Source organism: Sciurus carolinensis, chromosome X (genome assembly GCF_902686445.1).
Source record: "Sciurus carolinensis chromosome X, mSciCar1.2, whole genome shotgun sequence".
NCBI lineage: Eukaryota > Metazoa > Chordata > Mammalia > Rodentia > Sciuridae > Sciurus > Sciurus carolinensis.
The window spans coordinates 1,867,603-1,893,633 of record NC_062232.1 but is presented as its reverse complement, the minus strand read 5'-3'; the positions used below and the strand labels follow the sequence as shown (position 1 = coordinate 1,893,633).

At 52.7% G+C, this 26,031-nt stretch overlaps 1 protein-coding gene across 1 annotated transcript in view; it reads left to right on the top strand.

Annotated features, from left to right (window-relative positions):
- The window catches only part of Prkx (protein kinase cAMP-dependent X-linked catalytic subunit), a 60,660-nt gene extending 35,099 nt beyond the window's left edge, over window positions 1–25,561 (top strand). Inside the window, exons 4-9 of the mRNA XM_047535806.1 lie at window positions 8,456–8,575; window positions 15,345–15,440; window positions 17,384–17,441; window positions 18,486–18,563; window positions 21,350–21,499; window positions 24,747–25,561. Of these exons, the coding sequence (XP_047391762.1) occupies window positions 8,456–8,575; window positions 15,345–15,440; window positions 17,384–17,441; window positions 18,486–18,563; window positions 21,350–21,475 (478 nt within the window). The 3' untranslated portion in view covers window positions 21,476–21,499; window positions 24,747–25,561. The remainder of the gene's footprint in view (window positions 1–8,455; window positions 8,576–15,344; window positions 15,441–17,383; window positions 17,442–18,485; window positions 18,564–21,349; window positions 21,500–24,746) is intronic.
- Window positions 25,562–26,031: the final 470 nt, after the last annotated feature.

The following is a 26,031-nucleotide window of genomic DNA, read 5'->3' as shown; positions in this document are numbered from 1 at the left end:
CGGCCCTGCTGGGCTGAGCCGGGACCGTCAGAGAGGTAAGCACCTCCGGGATCGCCGTGCAGAGCCCGTTCCAAAGCTGCCGCGCCCAGCGTGCATGGGCCATCCCCGCGTCTGGGTCTGTTGCACTTACCGGGTCTCCGAGTTTCCACGGCTCGGATGCTCACAGCTCAGCCTAATGCGGTGGCGGACGCGCAGAGCTCAGCCCCATGCGGTGGCGGTGCGGGTTGCGCACGGTGTTATAGCGCGCGCTGCCTTGGATTCCGCGTCTCCTGTGTCTCCTGCTACGCACGACGTCGCAGGAGACGTGAGCGCGCGCCAGAGAAGTGGCGCCTGAAGGAGAGGCCTGACCTCTCCGGAAAACCCTGACGGACGCGTGCGGAGCCGTCTCTGTGCGTGCACACGTGTCATACGCTAGCAGGTACGCACCTGCGGACCTGTGCACACACGTGTGCTGTTAGCACGTTAGGGTCGATGACACAAATATATCAAGTGCACATTCACACTTCAATGGTACAGTATGTTATAAACACAAAATCATGTATAGTGTACAATATTTGTTACATATATAAATATTCCACATTTTCCATTGTGTATTTTACTATAATATATAATGTTGGTATTCACCAGAGAATATATGAGATATAATATACAATATAATAGTAATATTATATATGATATATACAATATTAGTATTCTCCAGAGAAGCAAAACGAGTAGACTTTTTGACCTGTCTGGAAAACCCAGACTCTGTGTATATATATGTGTATGTGTATGTACATACATATGCATAGGCACATATACATATATATAATATATTGTTAATACACACATATATATGCATGTATACAGGTAGTATCATATTAATGTATACACATGCATAAAATATATTAATATCTACTCATGTAAATTATAGGTACATATAATGCATCATTACATTGACGTTACTTTTAATTATGTCAACATAATATATTGATTATATGTTTATATTATGATATAATACAAGATATTTAATAATATAAATATATATAGTCATATTTTGTGTACAATATCTGTGATATATAAATACATACTACATTTCTATTAGGTATTACATATTTTGGTACATATAATATTAGTGTTCTCCAGCAGAATCACTATCTGGGAAACTCATATATATATGTATATATATATATATATGTACACACACACACATATTTATATATATATGTATACCACACACATATGTATATATTACATACACATACATACATAAAGTATCCATACATGAATGCACATACACAGTGCACGTGAACCTGCATCCTGTTGCATTAACACACACATACACTCATACACGTCTCTGTGTATCTATGCACATATGTGAATATTATATCCAGAAGTGCACACATGCATCCACAGGTCACCTTGATCACATACACACATCAGTCACATGCACATATTATACACACGTCCGTGCACATACACACATGCATGTCATATTAAGCTCACACACAGTCATGGCACTTATGTCAGCCACGTGCGTACACACGCAGGCGTGTTATGCTGATGCACATACGCACCTGCACACCCCATGTTAACCCACCCGTGTCGACTTCCTCAGTGTGACGCGCCAGCCTCTGGCAGCACGTAACATGCCGCAGTGATGCGCCAGCTGCAGGGAGAGCGGGTCACAGCTGCAGGGGGCGCACGCAGAGCGCGGAGGCGACCCAGCGAGCCGGGGTCTGCGCAGCTCAGCGCGGTCCTCCATGGCGCGCACTCTGGGTGTCCGGAGGGGGCGTAGGGGGCTCCACCCGAGTCTCTGGATGTAGCTCGCCTCCCGGCCGCATCCCCCCGGGTCCCCACCACCAGGCCCAGTACCCCCTTTCCTGTGGTCCCCAGCAGCCTCCCCTTTCCTTGGGCCTCTGCAGGGCCTCCCGAGCTGGGCTCCACCTGAGCTGCAGCTCCGCCGTGGCTGCTGGAATTGCGGGTGCTGAAGGGTCACTGCGTCGTGGCCGCAGGGCGAGTGCAGAGGCCACCGTGGTCCCCTGGTGCCGGGCGGTCATCTCACGTGGCCGCCTCGCAGCGTCCGTGCAGAACGGCTCCGAGCCTCCGTTCCCCGCGCTTGCGCCTCGATTGCCGGGAGCCCCTGCCGCGCCTCGCACCTCTGATGTCGAGGCTTCCCGGCTGCAGCCTGGTCTGGACCGCAGCCTCCTCCGCCCCGTCCCCCTGGAGCCGCCAGCCTGGGCGCTGTTTCCGCGTGTGGAGTTGTTTCGGCAGATGCCACACGTGAGCGAGACCCCGGGTGCCTGCAGCTCGCTGGTTGCACGCGGTAGGTGTGCTAGGGACCTTTCAGGTGCTGCAATGGCGAACCTGAGAAAATCAGCTCTATGAGATGAAAGGTTGGTGCTGTCTAGAGGCTTCAGAGGCTTCCACCCGTGTTTGCTGGGCCTCCTCCCTGGAGGCCTCTGGTGAGAAGGAGCAACATGGAGGATGCAGGTGACAGAGGGAGGCTGCTCAGCTCATGGTGACCCGGAAGCAAAATGAGAGCAAAGAACCAGGGTCCCTTCGAGGACACCTCACCATTGACCTACCTTCCTCCTACTGGGCTCCACCCCTAAAGGTCCCACCATCTCCCAGTACCACCCTGGGCTTGGGGACCCCACCTGCAACACGTTGGCCTTTGGGGGACACTTACCAAATCATGACAGCAGGATTTCCCCCTTTTTAAAGGCTGAATAGTATTCCATTTTGTATACATATCATTGTCTTTTCTTCCGTCCTTCCTTCCTTTTATGGTACTGGGTATTGAACCCAGGGCTGCTCCACCACTGAGCTACAGCCTCAGCCCTATATTTAAGCTTCAGTTTGAGACAGGGTCTTGCTAAGTTACTGAGGCTGGCCTCCAATTTGGAATCCTCCTGCCTCGGCCTCCTGAGTCACTGGGATTACAGGTGCACCACCATGCCTGGCCCACAATTTCTTTATCCAGTGATCCAAAGATATGCCTGGACACTTTGTGCCCAGGTCTGGCCTCTTGGGAACACAGGGAACATAGAACGCAGATCCCTCTTTGAAGGGCTGATTTCCTTTGGTTATATATATACCCAGAAGCGGGATCATGGGTTTTATAGTAGTTCTATTTTTAATTTAACATTCTGAGCACCAGAGAGTTCTTACTAAGAATGATTTTAGCTGGTCACTGTGGTGCAGTCCAGTAATCCCAGTGGCTTGGGAGGCTAAGGCAGGAGGATCCCAGGTTGGAGGCCAGCCTCAGCAACTTAGTGAGACCTCTTCTCCTCCTCTTCCTTCTTCTCTTTCCCAATAAAACACAAACTCTGTTCCCTCTTCCTCACCCACCGAATTGGCAAAATTAGATCTACAAGACAGAAAGAGGGAAAAATTTCATTTATTTCCTGATTTATTTTCTGAATCTATTCATATTTTTTTGTTGGTAAGCGACACAGAGTACTCTCTACACAAGAGCCACATTATTTCTTTATTGCCGTCCCAGCTGCTAATAATAGGCAATTATAATGTTATTTAAAGGCCATTTCAAAGGAGGGTTGGATGTTTTGTTTCAGGTGAACCATGTTCAGAACTTTGTTGGGGGGGGGGTCCCTAAAATTTCTGTTTCCCTCCAGCTTATGACAGATACCGTGCAAAAGTCGCGTGCTAAGTCCTCTAGGGATCACGTGCTGACCAGCAAAGCAAACAGACACAGGGAATTTTAGAAATAGGCTCCGTTTAGGGCCGAGTAGCCAGTATTGCCAGCTCAGCACAGAATCCACATAAAAGTGCAGATTCGCTGCGAGAATCTTCATCGCCATGTTCTCGCGCCCGAAGCGAATCGAACGCTTACGGCGTGTTCAGACGAGGCTGCTAATGTGCCATCAGAGCCCCATGATCTTGATTTAGCATCCGGATCAGTTCCCTAGGGTGACTTTGAGTGTCAAAAATCTTCCTAACTGGGTGCGGGGACGCAGGCCCTTCATCCCAGCGACTGGGGAGGCTGAAGCAGGAGGATCGCAAGTTGGAGGCCAGCCTCAGCCACAGTGAGGTGCTAAGCAGCTCAGTGAGACCCTGTCTCTAAATAAAATACAAAATAGGGCTAGGGAGGTGGCCCAGGGGTCCCTGTTACCAAAATAAAACAAAAAAAATTTTTTTTTCCTGCAATTTACATTTGAGAAAGCAGATTCATACTTGGCCCAAGCTGCTGTCAAATACTTTAAAAAGTTTTTCAGTGTCTGTCCCGAGCATTGATTTCTCAATTGCATTTTAAATTACATTGATTGACACCATGAAGCCAGGTTTGCAGAGAATAAGAAAGAGGTCACGTGTCCCCCCCCCCCACTTACTGGGTAGGATCTCTGCTGCCCCCTCCTGGCGGCAGGTGGTATGGGGCGGACCCACCGCTTTTCAATGAATTCCAACGCACGTCGCTCCTTGGAGGCTCGGCCCGCTCCGTGCCCCCAGCTCCACACGCTCCGGGAGGGTTTCAAGACCCATTTTCCGTGGGAGTCTGATTCGGAGGAACCCGAGAGGCCATGGCCCCTGCGTTCCCTTTTTAATAAGTGTGACGGGTCCTGGGACCACCCGGCCAATCCCTTATAATAGCCACCGAAGCTCATTTCCTAAGATCGCTGCATTTTTAATTTTGCATTTAAAAGTGAAGGTTGTATTATCACCATTTTCATGTTTTATTTTGTTTGATGTTGGATTTTGAACCCAGAGCTGCTTTGCTACTGAGCCAGTCCAATCCATCGATCAAACATCTATCTGTCTGTCTGTCTATCTATCTATCTATCATCTATCTATCTGTCATCTATCACTTCTGTCTGTCTAGGTGGCTGTCACACCCTGGGTGGGGTTGCTCCTGGCACCTGGTGTGTGCAGCCCAGAGACGCTGCTCCACAGCCTGCAGTGCACAGCCCAGCCCAGCACAGAGAACCCCCAGCCCCAGATGCCACAGTGCAGAGAAAACCTGCAGGACAGAGTCTCTGTCTATCATCTGTCCATCCAATAGTTATCTATCTGTCTATCAATCTATCTAATTAACTTTTTGGCACTGGGGTTTGAACCCACAGGCACTTAACCATTGAGCCCTTTTTATTTTTTTACATTGAAACAGATTCTTGCCGAGTTGCTTAGGGCCTCACTGATTTGCTGAGGCTGGCCTCCAACTCGCCATCCTCCTGCCTCAGCCTCCTGAGCCACCGGGATGACAGGTGTAAGCCACCGGGACCAGTGTCCTGTCCTTTTCCTAAGAACAAACCTGCCTGGCTTCTTAGGCTGAGCCCATCATGAGCTACTGAAGATCATCCTTTGCAGACAAATTTTCTGACCTCTCAACTAGGCCTGCCTGCTCTATGACCTGGTTCAGCCAGGATGAATGTGTATACAATGGAATAGTATTCAGTCATGAAAAAGGAACCTGTTTCTCTCTGAGGTCCCACTCGCAAGGATAAAGGCTTAGGATATTTTCTTTATAATCTCGTTTTTTACAGGTGTGTTATAGTTTTACATAATGGTGGGCTTCGTTACGTATTAGTGCGTGCACACAAGATATATGTGGTCCATTTCTTTGTCCACTATTTCTCCTTTCCTTGTCCCACCCCTGGGTCCCTTTCTTCTGTTCTACTGATCTCCCTTCCAAATTCATGAGGTCCACCCCCACCTTTCTTTTCCACTTTCCTCCCCAGCTTCCACATTTGGGAGAAGACTTCCAACCCTTGACCTTCTTTCTGAGTTTGGCTTTATTCCACTTAACATCACGGTCTCAATTCCATCCCTTTTCCCGCCAATGCCGACATTCCATTCTTCTTCACGGCTGAGTAATACTCCATTCTGTACGTGCCCCGCATTTTCTTGATCTCTTCGTGCACCGGTGGACGCCTGGCTGGCTCTGGTGAACGGTGCTGCTGTCGACCTGGGTGTGCGTGGGTCACCGTAGGAAGGTGGCTTTACCTCATGGGACAGATTCCGACAGAGGTGTCCCGCCGCCTGGTGGTTCTGTGGTGGTTCCCTGGAGGAGTCTGTGCCCTGGTCTCCATAGTGACTGGACTGATTTACAGCCCCGCCTCCCGCCAGGGTCTCCGGGTGCCCCTGTCCCCCACATCCTCTCCAGCCAGCGACCAAGATCTCTGTGCATCCCGCAGCCTGGTGGCTGTCCCTCCCTTGGCTGCTCAGGATGCTTCCCACAGCCGGTGTCCCCTTTCCTTGTCCCCAAATAGCTGGTGAGCAGACAGAGACCCGCAGGGACCCGGGGACAGCAGTCGTGGGCTGCCGGGATCCCGCGTGTCTGGGCGCGTCCGCGGGGCGCTGGGCGCCGCCGAGCCTGCGGTCCCGGCCTCGGGAAAGAGCCAGACTGGCCTCAGCCGGTGAGCGGGACTCCCGCCCCGAGGCCCCCGGGTTCCTGGGGCCACCTGGTCCTGTCAGTCCCCTGCAAGGGCCACGGGACGCAGATCCCTCCGCCCGGGTCTGGAAGCGGGTCGTCCTGCGGGATGAGCAAGTGTGCAGCCCGAGGGGCGCGGAGGAGGCCGGGTCGGGAGTCCCAGCGAGTGTGCGCGGTGCAGAGGAGCCAGCGACGCTCAGGACCCCGGCCACCCTGGCTGCTTGGGGCAGTCGGGGTCTAAGGACAGTGGACACAGCGGGTCCCTCACCACCGTCGTCGGTGGGAGAATAAGCGAACCCACCTCTCGCTGGCCTCCGGAGTCTCAGGCGCGGCGATGTCGCCAACGGATCTCCGCTTACAAGGCCTCCAGTCAGGTGATCCCTGGGCACCTTGGGCAGAACCGGTCATGGGGACAGTGGTCAGTCTGCTGTGGGGCCGAGGGAGGAGGCTGCCTGGGTCAGGGGTCTGGAGATTTGGTGCAGAAGACCTGGAAAAAAAGAGCGGTAAGGCCAGGTGCCTGGTGGTGATCCCAGGGACTCGGGAGGCTGAGGCAGGAGGATGGCAAGGTGGAGACCAGCCTCAGACACTCAGCAAGACCCTGTCTCTCAGTAAAAAATAAAAAGGGCTGGGGATGCAGCTTCGTGGGTTCCATCCCCAGTACCAAGAAAAAAAATATGATAAAAAATCCTATCAAATTACATGTGAAGAAAAGTCACACACATCCATATATGTGGGTTGATATGCAAGATATTGGGGACATTGCACTGAGAAAATATTTAGGAAGAGAGATCCTATAACATAAGAGGCTGGGGGTTTCGCTCAGTGGTAGGGCACTTGCCTAGTGTCTATGAGGCCTGGGGTCCTTCTCCAAACTGGACTGAAAAGAAAAAAAAAGAATTTATTCAACATAAAATTAATTTTCTTTCTTTTTTTTTTTTTTTTTGTTGGTCCTGGGGATTGAACACGGGGTGCCCAGCCACTGAGCTACATCCCCAACTCTTTATGTTGGGACAGAGTCTTGCTAATTTCCCTAGGATCTCACTAAGTTGCTGAGGCTGGCCTCCAACTTGCCGTCCTCCTGCCTCAGCCTCCCGAGCTCCTGGGGGCGCCCCCGAGCCCACCTGGCTAGAGACGCCCTTGGCTACTTGTCTATTTCCAGCAGAACCCTTGCTGCGGAGATATAGGGGTCTTGAGTTTTCCCTGGACCACCGAACTGGTCAGCAGAAACCGTACCAACCTTTGGCACAGTAGAGGCCACGTTCTTGTGAAGCCCACCCATGGATCTGGCCGCGGGGCCGGCCTGTGTCTTTATCAGCCTCCATGCCAGCAGGGCATGGAACGGACCACGCAGGCAACCACAAGAAAAAAAATCACCTAGCACCCCAGCCGCAGGGACCCGCCTTCCCACGTCCCCGTGCTGCTTGATCCTTCATTGTTAAAATCCTTTCCTTCTTTATTAGTCGGGGGAGTGAGCGTTTCCACCTCCCGGAACACTTAGAATTTCTGTGCGGCAGTCCTTGGTTTCATTGTTTTTATCAGTTCTAAGGGGTCGCACCTGCCGGCAGAAGGCATTGACACATTTTGAAGGCTCAGCCATAAAGGGAGCGTCATCTCTCATTTTTCTGATGGTCCTTTAGTTTCTAGGACCTGAATGTTTTATGGTTCTGCAAAATAAAATTCCGTCTTTCTGCCAGTTGACCACTGGGTGGCACTAGAAGCCAACTTTTTTTTCTTTTCTTTTTGGAACCCTGAGGGTCTTAACCACTGAGCCACATCCCCAGCGGCCCCCCCGCCTTTTTTTTTTTTTTAATTTTTAAAATTTATTTTGAGACAGGTTCTCCCCCAGTTGCTTAGGGCTTCTCTAAATTGCTGAGGCTGGCCTCCAACGTGCGATCCTCCCGCCTCAGCCTCCGCAGGGCTGGTAACAAGTGAAAGTCTTAATACGCAGTGGCTTTGGCGCATTTCCGGTTTTTGGATTTCCGGTTTCTCCGTCTGCGCTAAGATGGGATGGGCCGGGTGGGGGTCATGTTGATGCATAGTGCAAATGCAGCTGCTGACCTGCCTGGCTCTTCTCTGTCGCCCACACAGGACGTGGACCCTCTGTGGAACCCCCGAGTACCTCGCCCCCGAAGTCATCCAGAGCAAGGGCCACGGGCGGGCGGTGGACTGGTGGGCGCTTGGCGTCCTCATCTTCGAAATGCTGGCGGGGTAAGTGGAGCTTCCTCGCGGAGCGCACGGCTCACAGGCCAGCGCCCGCGCCGGTCCACACCTTCCTCGGCTCCTGTGACCCTGAAACTCTCCAACACGCGTCCTGTGGCTGCACACGAGTCTCCTGCTGCCCGGGTGCAGTGATGATTGACAGGCGTGCCTGGAGAGAGAGATGCACACCTGTGATGATGATTGACAGGTGTGCCTGGAGAGAGAGAGAGATGCACACCTGTGATGATGATTGACAGGAGTGCCTGGACCAGAGAGAGAGATGCACACCTGTGATGATGATTGACAGGCGTGCCTGGAGCAGAGAGAGAGAGAGATGCACACCTGTGATGATGATTGACAGGCGTGCCTGGAGCAGAGAGAGAGAGAGATGCACACCTGTGATGATGATTGACAGGTGTGCCTGGAGCAGAGAGAGAGATGCACACCTGTGATGATGATTGACAGGTGCACCTGGAGCAGAGAGAGAGAGAGAGAGATGCACACCTGTGATGGTGATTGACGGGTGCGCCTGGAGCAGAGAGAGAGAGAGAGATGCAGACCTGTGATGATGATTGACAGGCGTGCCTGGATCAGAGAGAGAGAGATGCACACCTGTGATGATGATTGACAGGTGTGCCTGGAGCAGAGAGAGAGAGAGAGATGCACACCTGTGATGATGATTGACAGGCGTGCCTGGACCAGAGAGAGAGAGATGCACACCTGTGATGATGATTGACAGGCGTGCCTGGAGAGAGAGAGAGAGATGCACACCTGTGATGATGATTGACAGGCGTGCCTGGAGCAGAGAGAGAGAGAGATGCACACCTGTGATGATGATTGACAGGCGTGCCTGGAGCAGAGAGAGAGAGATGCACACCTGTGATGATGATTGACAGGCGTGCCTGGAGCAGAGAGAGAGAGAGATGCACACCTGTGATGATGATTGACAGGCGTGCCTGGAGCAGAGAGAGAGAGATGCAGACCTGTGATGATGATTGACAGGCGTGCCTGGAGCAGAGAGAGAGAAATGCACACCTGTGATGATGATTGACAGGTGTGCCTAGATCAGGGAGAGAGAGATGCACACCCGCGGAGATGTTCTGAAATGCCTGTGCCTCCTGAATCCCACTTTGCTCTTGGTGCAGCCCATTCTGGAATTCGCATGCAGAATAGGGCAGCGTACATTCTGCACAAAGCCTCGCCAATCAGATGCAGCACAGCAACGGCGAAACAGCAGCCGGCAGAGGCTGCCTCCGGGATTCCCACTCTGGGCATCCTGTAAAGTGAGGGGAGGTCTCCCTTCTCCCCCTCGTCAGAGAGCTGGAGGGTGGATCCTTGACCAAGTCTTGCCCGGGTACCGTGTGGGAATCTGGCGGATGCCCGAGCTGTCCCTGCCAGAAACGTAAAGCAGACATGTCGAGCTTGGGGACCGTGGCGCCAGCTGATCCTCTGGGCCGATCCCCAGTGGGAGCCTGTGTGCATCTGTGAGTCCCTGGGGGACCAGGAGCAGCGGTTCCTACCTGGAATCTTCCCTTTCAGTTGGGAACAGAGGTAGCAAGAGAGGCCTGAGGGAGCTGCCGGGCCGCGTGTGCAGCCCAGGGAATTCCTGCCTCTGCCCTGGTTCCTAGCGGGACCCTGGCTTCCTCCAGGAGCTGACGGAGATCAGGGCCCTGGGCTTCTCTCTGCTCTCCCTGTAAGGAAGCTCGTCCTTCAATCCCAGACTAGCTTGAGGATCAGACCCACCAGGAAGAAGTCCTGCCCAAGAATGTGACCTCAAGACTTAGATACGAGCCCTGTCGAGAGGGAAGAGCGTCCCTGAATCCTGCGTTTGTCTACGTGGTTCATGTGTCTGCAACTGTCAGTCATCTCTCAGCCCATCTTCCATCTGTCCATTCATTCATGTGCCTGTCAATCTATCTAACCTTTCATCCATCCATCCAGCCACCATCCATCCATCTATCCATCCACCCACCCACCAATCCATCCACCCACCCATCCACCCACCCACCCACCCACCCACCCATCCATCCACCCATCCGTCCATCCACCATTCCATCCATCCACCCACCCACCCATCCATCCATCCACCCATCCACCCATCCACCCGTCCACCCACCCATCCATCCCATCCATGCATCCATCCATCCACCCACCCATCCACCCACCTACCCATCTATTCGCCCATCCATTTATCTACCCACCCACCCACCCATCCATCCCATCCATCCACCCATCCATCCACCCATCCACCACCCATCCACCACCCATCCACCACACACCCATCCAACATCCATCCACCCACCAATTCACCCACCCATTCACCCTTCCATCCACCCATCCAACCACCCACCCACCCATCCACCCATCCAACTACCCACCTACCCATCCATCCATCCACCCACCCATCCATCCATCCACCCATCCACCCACCCATCCATCCATCCATCCACCCACCCACCCACCCATCCATCCACCCACCCACCCATCCATCCACCCATCCACCTACCCATCCATCCATCCATCCTACCTTCCATCCATCCATCCACCCACCCATCCATCCATCCACCCATCCACCCATCCACCCACCCATCCATCCATCCATCCACCCATCCCCCCACCCATCCATCCATCCACCCATCCACCCACCCACCCATCCATCCACCCATCCATCCATCCATCCACCCATCCATCCACCATCCATCCATCCATCCATCCACCCACCCACCCATCCATCCACCCATCCACCACCCATCCACCACCCATCCACCACACACCCATCCAACATCCATCCACCCACCAATTCACCCACCCATTCACCCTTCCATCCACCCATCCAACCACCCACCCACCCATCCACCCATCCAACTACCCACCTACCCATCCATCCATCCACCCACCCATCCATCCATCCACCCATCCACCCACCCATCCATCCATCCATCCACCCACCCACCCACCCATCCATCCACCCACCCACCCATCCACCCACCCACCCATCCATCCACCCATCCACCTACCCATCCATCCATCCATCCTACCTTCCATCCATCCATCCACCCACCCATCCATCCATCCACCCATCCACCCATCCACCCACCCATCCATCCATCCATCCACCCATCCCCCCACCCATCCATCCATCCACCCATCCACCCACCCACCCATCCATCCACCCATAAATCCATCCATCCACCCATCCATCCACCATCCATCCATCCATCCATCCACCCACCCACCCATCCATCCACCCATCCATCCATCCATCCACCATCCATCCATCCACCCATCCATCAATCCACCCACCCATCCATCCACCCATCCATCCATCCATCCACCATCCATTCATCCACCCACCCATCCATCCATCCATCCATCCATCCACCCACCCATCCATTCATCCATCCATCCACCCACCCACCCATCCACCCATCCACCCATCCACCCATCCATCATCCACCCATCCACCCACCCATCCACCCATCCATCCATCCACCCATCCATCCACCCATCCACCCACCCGTCCACCCACCCATCCACCTACCCATCCATCCATCCACCCATCCACCCATCCATCATCCACCCATCCACCCACCCATCCACCCATCCATCCATCCACCCATCCATCCACCCACCTGTCCACCCATCCATCCACCCACCCACCCATCCATCCACCCACCCACCCATCCATCCACCCACCCATCCATCCATCCATCCACCCATCCACCCATCCATCCATCCATCCATCCACCCATCATCTGTGCACCTCCCTCCACCTCCTCCTCCATCCCTACCTCCATGCACCTGTCTGTATCCCCGTCTGTCATCTGTCCCTCATTTCCCGTCCGTCATCTCTACGGGTTCGATCTGTATTTGCACACTTGTCCGTGTGTCTGGCTTCCTGTCCCTGGTCCACCTGTTCTCTTCCCAGCTGTGTTTTTATCCGGGTGTCCCGCGTGGGATCTCTGCCTGCCCACCTGTTCACCTGAGTCTTCCCAACCCCTCTCTCAGGCGCATGTAGCACCTCACGGTCACGCAGCGTCTTGCGATGCCCAGGGTCAGCAGCCCCACGCAGAGGAAAGCTAGGACTCACTCCTGCTCCCCCGGTTCCGGGCCGTTCCGCTTCCGTATAAATCCACAAGGGGGCAGCGTTGCCTGAGAGGCCGAGTCCCCGCCTCTTAAGCAGAACGAGGTTCCCCAGCCTCCGCAGTGAGGATAGAATAGGACATTCCAGAGTCCGGGCTGAAGGCTGGTCCATCCATCCACCCCTGGTCAGCACGCGCTCGGAACGCACTGCCCGACAGCGGCCTTGCCGGCGTCTCGCCCCCACCAGGACAGCGCTGAAGTAGAATTTCAGGCTGCGATGACTGCGGTGCTTGCCTGGGACTCTTGCGGTACCCTCGGCTCAGCCGAGCACTGGTCGGGCAGCAGGTGTGAAATAGTTGGAAGCCTTTGACCAGCGGTTGGATCTTCCTCATTGGTGACAGTCCTGACTCTCCCCCAGAATCTGCGAGCCCTGCCCGCTGGGGCAGGGAAACCCGCGGAAGCTCAGGTGCAGGGTTTGCAGGTGCATGATGTGCAGGTGCAGGGTTTGCAGGTGCAGGGTGCAGGGTTTGCAGGTGCAGGATGTGCAGGTGCAGGGTTTGCAGGTACAGGATGTGCAGGTATGGGATGTGCAGGTGCAGGATGTGCAGGTGCGGGGTTTGCAGGTGTAGGATGTGCAGGTGCAGGGTTTGCAGGTGCAGGATGTGCAGGGTTTGCAGGTGCAGGATGTGCAGGGTGTGCAGGTGTGGGATGTGCAGGTGCAGGGTTTACGGGTGCAGGATGTGCAGGTGCAGGGTTTGCAGGTGCAGGATGTGCAGGTGCACGGTTTGCAGGTGCGGGATTTGGAGATGCAGGGTTTGCAGGTGCAGGGTTTGCAGGTGCAGGATGTGCAGGTGCAGGGTTTGCAGATGTGGAATGTGCAGGTGCAGGGTTTGCAGGTGCGGAATGTGCAGGTGCGGGGTTTGCAGATGCAGGGTTTGCAGGTGCAGGGTTTGCAGGTGCAGGATGTGCATGGACCCTGAGCGCATCCTCAGAGACACTTCAAGTCACCTCTGCTTTGCTCCGACTCCTTCACGCAGGCGTGACCTTGTCGGGTTCTTTGGGTGAGGGAATGACCACCAGAGGAACAGCCCATCCATGTTCTGCAAAGACCCGATTTCTTTTCCAGATAGCTTTTCATTTTTCATTTGCGGAGGGTGGAAGACGCTGATGTAAAACCCACAGGGAGCTCAGACCCACGCTAGCCTCAGGGTTTCGGTGTAGGAAGAAAAAAAAAAAAAAGGAAATCCACCCCCATTCCTGTTTGGAGTCAGGGAAAGGATCGGACGGCTGCTGACCGACCTGGGAACCCTGGGGTTCCCTGGGACCCCTCCTTGAGAATCACTGCTCTCCAGGACAAGCCAGCCCCCCCCCCCCCCCAGGGCTTTGTCTGACACTAGGTTTCACCCCCAACCCTTGCACGTGCACAGTGCTTGGCCCTGTAGCCGAGTCTTGGGGACCCCGGTCTCCAGCAGCCTTGCCACCCTATTTTGTCTGAGAAGCGTGGAGCAGATGAGGATCGAGATTCTTATTATTATTATTATTGCTATTATTTTAATGTGCTACCAGGGGTGGAACCCAGGGTTGCTTTACCACTGAGCCCTTTCTTATGCTTTTAATTAGAGATGGGGTCTCACTGAGGCTGGCCTCCAACTTGCAATCCTCCTGCCTCAGCCTCCTGAGTCCCTGGATCCTGGGCACGGAGCACTGCTCCCGACCTTCTGATGCATGGTTGCTCCTAACTTCACACCCACTGTTGGAAAACTAACCTTTATGCCGCATCACAAAATGTAGGAACTGAAATGGAATTCAAGGCAGTAAAGAAACCAAGTATATGAATGCCCAAAAGTACTCAGTTAAATTTTTGTATTTCTAGGGGTGTTGTCTCCTAACGAGAACAGAGAGAAAAAATGTTCAGTTCAGCAGAGCACCCTTGTCCCTGGTAGCTACCGATTCTGTTTGTTGCTCAAAAGCAAACACAGACCGTATGTCACTGAATGCTCATAACTTGGTACCAATAAAACTTTATCAACAAAACCAGATTGGGGGCCACTAATAAAACTATTGACAAAACCAGATCAGGGGCCACTAACTAATAAAACTTTAGCAACAAAAGCAGATCAGGGACCACTAATTAATAAAGCTTTAGCAACAAAACCAGATTGAGGGTCACTAATAAAACTTTATTAACCAAACCAGATCAGGGACCACTAACTAATAAAACTTCATTGACAAAACCAGATTAGGGGCCACTAACTAATAAAACTATCAACAAAACCAGGGAGCTACTAACTAATAAAACTTTATTGACAAAACCAGATCAGGGGCCACTAACTAATAAAACTTTATCGACAAAACCAGATCGGGGGCCTCAAACTGTCCACTTCTACACTAGATCTGCTGCCCGCCAGCACCTTCTAGAGAGCCATGCTGATTTATCTGACCTTCCCTGGGAGATCTTGTCCTCTCCAAAGGAACCTTCCCAGACCGCTGGGCACCCTGTGTTCCGTCTGAGGAAAAACCTGCACCCGACAGTGTGCGTTCAGGTCGCAGTGGGTTCAGGGTGCGAGAGGACATTTTTGCAAAGGTGCACAGGAAAGGAATGATGTCCATCAAAGGGATGCAGCCCTCTTTCCTCGAGAACTTTCTTTTTCCACACTTTCTCCCCACTGAAAATAGACGCTTATTTTCCCAACAGGTTTCCTCCGTTTTTCGATGACAACCCGTTTGGCATCTATCAGAAAATTCTCGCTGGCAGAATAGATTTCCCGAGACACCTGGATTTCAGCGCGAAGTGAGTAGCCGCGCGCCCTCGGTGGGGGGTGTTTCTGTAAAGCCGAGCTCACGGTTGGCCGGGATCCTCGCTACCGGATCGAATGGGCTTCGGCTCCTGGGCACAACCTCTGCTTTTTATTTTATTCTTGGGGTAGCAGAGACTGAACCAGGGGGTGCTTCACCCCTGAACCCCCTCCCCAGCCCTATTTTGCATTTTATTTAGAGACAGGGTCTCCCTGAGTTGCTCAGGGCCTCACTTTGACTGAGGCTGACTTTGAACACTCGATCCTCCTGCCTCAGCCTCCGGAGCCTCTTGGGTTCAGCAGAACTGGCCTTCTCTGTGGGGCGGAGACTGGCCTCATCCTTCAGGGACTTTAAAATCCTCCCGCTGACGGCCGCCACCAGGATGCTTCCGCATTTGCTGAGCATTGGCCGGGCTGAGGTGATTGACGGGAGAAAGACGGGTTTTGTGAAGACGATTCCAGTTTTCCAGATACTCAAAAAGCGGTCGCCTGTCAGAGGCCGTCTCCGAACAAAGCAGGTTTTCTCCTGACCCAGCGGCCGCTTTGAAGAGCTATTTTTTAGCAAGAGGAGCCGAGTGCATTGCTGAGTCTGCCCGTCCCCAAAGCCCCTTCCCGTTGAGTGACATTACACGTGGGTGGCGAAACGCTTTAAAAAAATCCAGTTACGGCCGGGGATGGTGGCGTTCACGTATCATCTCAGCACCTAGGGAGGCTGAGGTAGGAGGCTCACAGGTTGGAGGCCGGCCTCAGCTACATAGCAAATAAAATAATAACAAGGGCTGGGGCTGCAGCTCTAGGGTGAAGCACCCCTGGGTTCCGTCGCTAGTACCAAAAAATTTTAAAATTAACAACAACAAAAAAATATATCAAGAAGGCCCAGGTTCATGGATTCTTCTAGCTTCTGAATAACTTTCCAGCTTTTCGATCTGTCCCTCGACGGCTTCTAATGCTGAACGCCAGACAAACGCTCTGTCAGCAGTGGTTTTGCCGCCTGGGTGTAGGGACCGGTCCAGGGAGAAGCCTTTCCTCTTGAGCAGACATAAGTTTTGTTTTTTCCCCCGTAATATTTCCTACTGCGGTGGCTGGATCCACGGATCCAAAGCCCCCAACTCCACCAAAAGCCGACTTCCTTCCTCCTGATCTTGTGTTTTCTCCAGAAAGCCTTTCTTATCTTCCGGAAAGATCCACCAAAGCCCTGGCTTGGGTTGGCTTCTGGTCTCAGGTGCTCTCTCAGAGCAACTGGACCCAGAGAGGGCGCCCTGGGTGCCTCAGGGTGCACAGCATTGCCAACCGCAGCGTCTCCAACGCTCCCTGTGGACATCCCGCATCGGGCGGGGCAGGTGCCACGGGCAGCCCTGAAGGGTCTCGGGCCTCTGGATGTTAGAGCCTTAGCTTCCCAGGGAGACCCAGCACCATAGCTGATGCCAGGGAACTCCAGCCTCTCCGCGCCGTGCAAAGGTCCTGGGGACACTTCGTTGTACCTCTGAGATACCTGGAAACGGGGTCAGGAGCCGTCGGTCCTCGGGAGCAAGTCCTAGTGAACTACTGGCGGGCTGCAGAGACCCGGGCCGGGGTCCCGGGAGGAACGCAGGCCTTTGGAAAAGGAACCGCGTAAATACGCAGACGGTTCCTTTTGGCACCAGCCAACGTCTCCTGGGCCCGTGAGGACTACGGACTGGTGGGCGGGTCCATTCACGCACAGGGCCCGGATCCTTCCGCGAGGCACAGCCCGTTCCAGGGTGCGGTTCTGTGACGATGGACTGAGCCCTATTCCCTCAGGGCTGCCGGGCGAGCGGGCAGTCCAGCCTCAACCGAGTCCATCCTTTGAGGACGGAAAGGGGCGAGAACTTGGAGAGGGACCCCAGGGACCCCGGGATGACGTGCCCGACGAACCTGCTCTCGCCGAGCTTGGCTGATTGTGTGTCCCTTCCCCGAACAGAGACCTCATTAAGAAATTGCTGGTGGTTGACCGGACCAAGCGGCTGGGAAACATGAAGGTCAGTATTCTACCCCGTGTCCCCACGTCCATGTCCCGGGGCATTTATTTTCCAGTACCGGGGATCGAATGCCAGAGCTTCACCCCTGAGCCGCACCCCCTGCTGTTTTTATTTTTTTTTTAATTTCGAGACAGAGTCTTGCTGTGTTACTGAGGCTGGCCTCTAACTGACGATCCTCCAGCCTCAGCCTCCAGAGGTGCTGGGATGATAGGCGTGTGCGGCTCTTATATTCAGAATTACAAGCAGCCCTCACCCTGGTCAGTTGCAAATCATTGGCAGCGTCTGAACAGCGGCAGCCCCGCTCTGCTGAGTGACCTGAACCAATCACAAATCAGATTTTTTTTTAAATAGAATCTCCCTGTTCTGGCCCTTTGAATGAATGGAATCGTACAAAGCATCACTTTTTGGGTCTGATTTCTTCCATTCTATGCAATCTTCTCCTGATTCAGTCTCATTTGGGAACTTGATCTGGTATTCTTCCTTTTTTATGGGTGAATACTATTCCACCGTGTGGCGGGGCTGCACTGTGTCTGTCCACTCACCTGTCCAGGCCGGTTTCTAGAATGACCACCTCTCAGTTTAGTGTGAGCCGTGCTCTGATAGACAGGGGTGCTCCGGCTTTTGCATGAATCAATTGTTATTTTAAAAGTCACATGCTGGTTCCATTTTTTTTTTTTTGATATTTTGCTTCATGAGCCCCGGCCCTGCTGATAGTTGGCGCTTACTGTTTTCAGTCCCCACCCACCTGGGGCGCCCTACCAATTCTTTTTTTGTCTGGCTTTTGGTGCCGGGGATTGAACCCAGGGGTGCTTAACCACCAAGCCACATCCCCAGGGTCTGGCTGAGTGGTTGAGGCTGGCCTCCAATTCGCCATCCTCGCGCCTCAGCCTCCCAAGCCGTGGGGATGACAGGCGAGCCCCACCGCACCCGGCTCTGGGCACTTTTGGGATTCGGCAGAAGATGCGGCCGGGTGCACGTGGTCTGGAGCCCTTTCCTGCCCTGGGCAGTGAGGGACACACTGACCTGGCCGCGTCTCTCCCGCAGAACGGCGCCAACGACATCAAGCAGCACCGGTGGTTCCGCGCTGTGGACTGGGACACCGTCCTCCAGAGGAAACTCAAGGTGACCTGCCCTGTCGGGGAGCCCCTTCCGAATCCCTCCCTTGGCGGCCTCAACATGGCGCAGAACATGAGGCGATATTCAAACAGCCGACCTGGAACCCAGGGCAGCCTTCGCTCAGGTCCCGCGGGAGGGCTGCCCGGCTTGGGTGTCTGCATCTGTCACCGCCGTGCAGCGCGGAGTCCCGTGTGATCCACACACGTGCCGAGGCCCCTTTGCGCTCAGTGTCCCCTGTGCTGGTGACTACGCGCGGGCCTTCATGAGGTTCCCTGTGGCGTCTCGAACCTCGCTGACCGCCTGCCGTGAGTCCAGCCTCCGAGGACCGCTCTGTTGCTCTCTGGCTGAGGTTTTCAGATCCCACCCGTGAGCGGGAGTCAGGGGCTACTTGTCTTTCTGGGCCTGGCTTCTTCTGTCACTTAAGATGAGTGGCCCCCAGTTCCCTGCCTGTTCCTGCCAATGGCAGAGCATTCTTTTTCATGGCTGAATAGTATTCCATTGTGTGCATATACTGCTTTTTCTTTATCCATGCGTCCACTGATGGACACCTAGGCTGAGCCCATTCCTTAGCATTTGGAATAGCCCTGTGGGCATGCGGGGGGCTCTCTGCGTGCTCCTTGCAGTTCATCAGCACATGTACCCTGAAGTGGGATAGCTGGGTACTATTTCTAGTTTCTCATTGTTCTTCCTCAATTTGTTCAATGAGCATCTTAGTGCCAGGGACCTTCTCAGCGTGGACTGTCGCGCCCAGCTCTGCAGTCCAAAATTTTTTAGTACCAGGGACTAAACCCAGGGGTGCTTAAACCACGGAGCCATGTCATCCCCAACCCTTTTTACATTTTATTTTGAGACAGGGTCTCAGTGAGTTGCTTAGGCCCTCACTAAATTGCTGAGACTGGCTTCCAACCTGTGATCCTCCAGCCTCAGCCTCCTGAGACCGGGCTGCATCCCTTACCAGTGTGAGACCCTGGGGAAGCTCAGGTCCTTCCTCTTTCTAGCTAGGAGTTATCGGCAGGCTAAGGGGTGAGGTCTCCGTCTAGCCTCTGTGCAGGGTGCCGTCATGGTGCCAGGCTAGTGGACGAAGGGAGTCCTGCACCAAGACTCCATTGGGGTCGAGGTCTTTTCCAGGTTTTCTTGTGTGAAACGGCGTTATTTAAACATCCTTCAAACAGGTGATGTGTGCACAGTGTGCAGAAACCGTCAAAGGTACCGGTGACCAAACCTCCCTCCCCGTTTGCTCCTCTCTCAGGCCTCCTCTCTGTCAGGGCATTTTATTAGATTTTTTTTTAATCCTTCCAGTGTCTTACGGCTCATCAAAACCCATTCCGATAGACATTTTCTAATTTTTAGACGTTTTCTAATTTCCACCACTCTTTCATCCAGTCCTACTCTAGTCTGACTTCTAGTACAGAGCTGGGAAGCCTCTGCCCATACCTGCAGAACTTTCTGCTCCTTCTTCACCCCATGGTGTGAAAGAATTGCTTTCTCTGGACTTAAAAATCTGAGCATCACTGGGCCTCGTGAGGCGAGGCTAGCTGAGGAGAGAAATGAGGAGCTTCACCTGCGTAGACCCCTCTCAGCCAGTCCTCAGGTTGCACAGGATGGTGGAACATCAGCGGGCTTCTGTGCCCACCACAGATTCTCCAAGGCAGACGTGGCTTAGGCCATCACGTATCCAGGAGTCTGCACACCTCACATGGGGGGCCCAACCCGGCCCTTCTCTTGATTTTGTAAATAAAGTTTTATTGACACACATCCAGACCCACTCACTCACACGCTGCCAGGGACGGCTCTCATGCTACTGTGGCAGTTGAGTAGTTGCAACAGTGATACTCAAATCTGAGTCTGGGTGCCCATTTCCATTTTGGTGGAATTTTCCAGAATCTAGACCAGTTCTCTGAGAAGGTCCTGGATGTAGGTGCACCAGGGAATCTGCACTTTAATAAAGAATCAGGCCATTCTCATGGTGGAGTGCAGTTGGCAGGCACCAGGGACCATCCTTGTTCCCTTAATTCCCTAAACATCCCCCAGATCAGAGCAATAAGTGTCAGACTCACTCTCTCACAGAGCTTTGCTTCCTGGCTCTCTCTGTTCATGAACTTGGAAACCTGCCCTCTCTGTTCATGAACTTGGAAACCTGCCCTCTCTGTTCATGAACATTGGAAACCTGCCCTCCCTGTTCATGAACATTGGAAACCTGCCCTCCCTGTTCACGAACATTGGAAACCTGCCCTCTCTGTTCATGAACATTGGAAACCTGCCCTCCCTGTTCATAAACTTGGACACCCGCCCTCCCTGTTCATGAACATTGGACACCTGCCCTCTCTGTTCATGAACATTGGACACCTGCCCTCTCTGTTCATGAACATTGGACACCTGCCCTCTCTGTTCATGAACATTGGACACCTGCCCTCTCTGTTCATGAACATTGGACACCTGCCCTCTCTGTTCATGAACATTGGACACCCGCCCTCCCTGTTCATGAGCATTGGAAACCTGCCTTCCCTGTTCATGAACATTGGAAACCTACCCTCTCTGTTCATGAACATTGGACACCTGCCCTCCCTGTTCATGAACATTGGACACCTGCCCTCCCTGTTCATGAGCATTGGAAATCTGCCCTCCCTGTTCATGAACATTGGAAAACTGCCCTCTCTGTTCATGAACTTGGAAACCTGTTCATCTTTTTCACATCCATTCCATTTTTATGTCCTGTAGCAGAAGGGAGATGCACAGGGTCCCCATGCCCGCCCTTTCTAACTGAGACTCTCTGTTCCCGTGGCCTCCTGCAGCCCCCCATCGTCCCCAAGTTATCCAGCGACGGCGATACCTCCAACTTTGAGACGTATTCCGAGAATGACTGGGAGACCACCGCCCCAGTGCCAGAGAAAGACTTGGAAATCTTCAAGAATTTCTGAGGATAGGAACTCGCCTTTTGGAAGGTACGTCTTTACGTTTGGAAATGAACAAAAAGAGTTCGATACGACCCCACTTCCAGGGGAGTCGGCCTTTACCCAATTGCCTCCTTCATCCGTCAGGACGCAAGCAAAGAAACAGCAAAACCGAGTCCCTCTGATCTGACACATCGTCACCTGTGATTCCAGTCACCTCCAGTCAGCAGCCGTCTCGAATAGTAAATGGAAAATTCCAGAAATTGACCATTTCTAAGTTTTTTCATGGCACACTGTTTGGATCCCATGATGAAACCCCAGGACTCCCTTTCCTGGGTATCCACCCTGTGTAGGGTACCCACCTGTTAGTCACTGAGCCGCCATGTTGGGTAGCAGGTGGACAGGAGTGATACCAGAGCCGAACATCCCAACTCCCAGTGCAGGTTTCCCTCCTTCCCCACCTGCTTCTCATAGTGGAAGCATCGTATCAGCACAAGAAGTCGGGCGGGTACCGTCCAGAGGCCGTCTGAAGAAAAAGGGACCACGTTCCTCGAACTCTCTTTAGAGTGTATAGTCGAGAATGTTCTGTTTGGAATGTGTGAGTTTGTTGTATTTTATTAGCTACTGTCAGTTTCTTACTGTAACTGATTTATACATTCCTGGTCAGGTGTACGGGCCTCGCCCCAGGTGACCTCTGCAGTGCTGTGTTTGAGAAACACTACTCCTGAGGTTCTTTTTTTTTGTGTTTGGTACTGGGAATTCGACCCTGGGGATCCTGAACCACTTAGTTATCCCTCTAGCTGTATTTTTTATTTTCACACTGGGTCTTGTTGTGTTGCTTAGGGTCTTGTAAAGCTGTCCTGAACTTGAGGTCCTCCTGTCTCAGCCTCCTGAAGCCCTAGGAGGACAGGTGTGCACCCCCATGCCCAATTTCTTCAAGTGTCTTTTCTAGAAATTAGAACAGTTCCCGTGTAATATTTAAGTGTTGGCAAAAGGCAGTGTTTTAGTTAGTATTTTTGCTGCGGTGACCGAAGGACCTGACAAGAACAATTAGAGGAGGAAAAGTTGATTTGAGCTTGTGTTTGCAGAGGCTCAGTCCTTGGTGGGCCGACTCCATGGCTCTGGCCCAAGGTGAGGCAGAACAAAATGGCGGAAGGGCCTGGAGGAGGAGAGCAGCTCAGGACGTGGCACCAGGAAGCAGAGAGAGCTCTGCTCACCAGGGACCAGATATAAACCCCATGGAGCCAGGGACAGGATATAGTCCCCAGGGAGCCAGGAACAGGATATAGTCCCCAAAGGCAGGTGCCCAGTGACCCAGCTCCTCCAGCCACACCCACCTGCCTACAGTCACCATTCAGTCCATTTATGTAAGTAGATTAGTCCACTGACTAGATTAGACCTCCCATAACCCAATCATTTCACCGCTGAAATTTTTTTTTTTCTTGTTTTTGGGGTGCTGGGGATCGAACCCAGGACCTTATCCTTGCAAGGCAAGCACTCTACTGACTGAGCTGTCTCCCCAGCCCCGAAATTTCTTACAATGTCTCCCACGTGATCTTTTGGGGGACACCTTGTATCCAAACCATAACAACCCCTTTGAGCCTCTTGTGTGTGTGTGTGTGTGTGTGTGTGTGTGTGTATCAGCACACCAGAGGCTACCCCAAATGGCATCACCAAGTTCTTTCTGAAATGGCAAAAAATTATTTCAAGTCTACTTCATTGACCATCTCAATCTCTCTTTTAAAAATATCAGTTGTAAAGATCTTTTGGGTTGCCAATTTGTACACTGCTTACTTTTGCCACTGACATGAGCTCTTTCTTCCTTGAACTTCCAAGCAAGCACGATGTCCGGTGTAAGAGGAGTGAAGTAGAGTCAGAGATGGGTCTATTTGTTTTCCCCATTTTCACCTCATTCCTATGATTTCCCCAGTTACATGGAACAGGAGGTTGGCGGGCGATCTTCACCATCCATGAGGGAACACCAAGTCTTTGAGCAGTGGCTTGGGTTTGGGAGGGAGGGACCTGTCCAGAGGAAATGGTCTCTGTAAGAAACCTCCACCCTGGCCTGTCATGGATGCATCGAGAAGAAGTCTGGATGGAAGTCAATCTGAGAGGAGAAACATGGCAGAGGAATGGAAGGCCCATGCCGCACACATCCATCTCTTTGTCTCAGAAGAACCCTGACTTGGGTTTAGCTTTACCAGCTAGCAGATTCCAGCTGTGGGTCTTTGAACCCATAAGTCATTTAGATACCCCCAGTTTGTCCAGGCCTCCCTCCTCCAATTGCCTCTTCTGAAAGATTTCTCCCTGGGAGATCTTTAAACTGATCGGAAGGCTTGACACAGTTCGCAGTCAACTTGCTTTCTGTTGTTGTGACAAATTTGGATTTTGGCCTTGTCTTCTGAACCCCAGACACATTTAAATTTTAATCCGTCTCAATTAATCCGCACACACAACGGAACCGGCAACATCTCCGGGATTCGCAACACAGAAGGACCGGGCGCGACGGTTTCACGCGGGCAGAGATTCCTTTGTGGAGCCCGATCTTCTCCCATCAATGGGGGTGCCAGTGAGGGTTAGTTCGTGGGTGATGGCACTATTTGATCCATCTCATTTTCCGGTGCCTTAGGATGAGGGTAGCTTGTCCCATCTGAAAATTGACCTTTAAAATACCTTTCAGTTTCTTTTTTAAGGGATGACACCCCTTTTGAATTGAGACGGGTGGATCTTTGCCGGAATTGCCAGGGAAAATGTTGCCTTATCTTGATCTTCCACTTATCCATCCGGGATTATGTCCCAGGACTGCTTGGAAGTTCAACAAGTCCTGGACCCTGTGTCTGTAAAATAGAACAATCAATCACAACCTTATATTCTACTAAAATTGCCTGTGTCACTACTGACTGTGGGTTCATTATTGAGGAAGGCAGGGGTCACTTGGATGCCAGCGTGTGTAGATCACCCACCATGACGTTGGATTTGGTAACCGAGGCGATTTCCTAAGTGACTCACGGGTGGGTCCGGTATATCGCCTGGAAACGCTGCACAGAGGAGAGAGTCAGTTCCCGTTGGGAACAGAAGAGGGCGCTGCCCGCAACAGCACGTGGCGCATTCCTTGGGTGGAAGGGTTCATGTCTGGGATTTTCCACTTCGCCCCTTAGGACCGCGAGTAACCGAAACCGCGGAAAGCGGAGCTGAGGATTCAGGGCACGTTTATGTTATTTTTTTTAAAAAATGCAAATAGAAGAAGCACCCAGTTTTGTGGAAATGTCCACTAACTCCGTTGTCTTTCTCATGCCAGGTACGGGAAGATGTCAGCCTGCCCAGCACGCGGAGACGCACACCCGAGGACCCCAAGAAAGGTTCTCCTGGTGGGAGGAGGACCTTCCCACGTCTGCGAAGGCCCATCTTTATCTAGAGCTTGGGGAAGACCTGCCGCTTTGCGGACCGGACGTTATTTAAGCAACTGGAGATTCCGCGGCACTGTAGGAAATTGGTCGTAGGTTTTAAATCTGACCCGTTAGGAGTTGTGCTTCTACTGTGCATTTGTTGATTTTCTTGAAATCCCTTGGAAGGAGACCCATTGGAAGATGGGTGTGCGTGCGCCCCGGGCAGACCCAGTGCCGGCTGGCACGCACGGGTTTCTGTTTGGCTAAACCTGTTCTTTTGAGTTAAGTTTCCCCTTCAAATGACATGGGTCGTCTCGGGGAGAATCTGAAATCTACCATGTGTGCATTTAGGATTTCATTCCTTACCACCTTCTATGCAGTTTATGGATGTTCATGTGGAACTTTTTCATCTCTATCGGTAGAACTTTCTGGACGCTTGAGTCTTTGAAACCAGAAAAATGCAAACAGCAGAGTCCATGGATCGTAGTCTGAGAGCAGCCGGTGACGGGGAGGGTGTTGTTGGAAGGCTGTACCCTGCTCAGGAAATGGGTCCCACTCAAAAACCACATATTGCACTGGAAGGGTAGGGCTAGGCCCCTGTTTAAAAAAGAATCTCATTTAAATATCTTAAAGAAATGCATTTCTCAGCCGGGCGCAGTGGTGCACGCAGGTCATCCCAGCAGCTCAGGAGGCTGAGGGGAGAGGATGGTGAGTTGGAGGCCAGCCTCAGCAACATAGCAAGGAAGGCCCTGAGCAACTCGGCGGGACCCTGTGTCTAAATAAAATACCAAAGAGGGCTGGGGAGGTGGCTTGGCGGTCGAGGGCCCCAGAGTTCAATCCACTGGACAAAAAAAAAAAAAAAAAAAAAAAAAAAAAAAAAAAGAAGAAGAAAGAAAGAAAAAAAAAGAAAAGGAAAGAAATGCATTTCTCAGCGCTGACTGAGAAATGGGCTCAGCCAAGGAACTGCCACGTCCGACGTTTCTCTTTTGTCTTGGAGGAGGAAGTCCTGGCTTTACACAGGGTGCAGGTGGGTGTGATCCAGTCAAAACGGACCCCCGTCCTTTCCAGTCTGAGTCAGGGTGGGTCCTTCCAGTGCGCCTTCTTCTCCTCTGTCCTGCCGGCCCCCGAAGCCTGGCGGTGGACCCGATCGTGCGCTGCGGAAGGGACCCTGGCGGGCACCCTCCGAGCTCCCCCGGG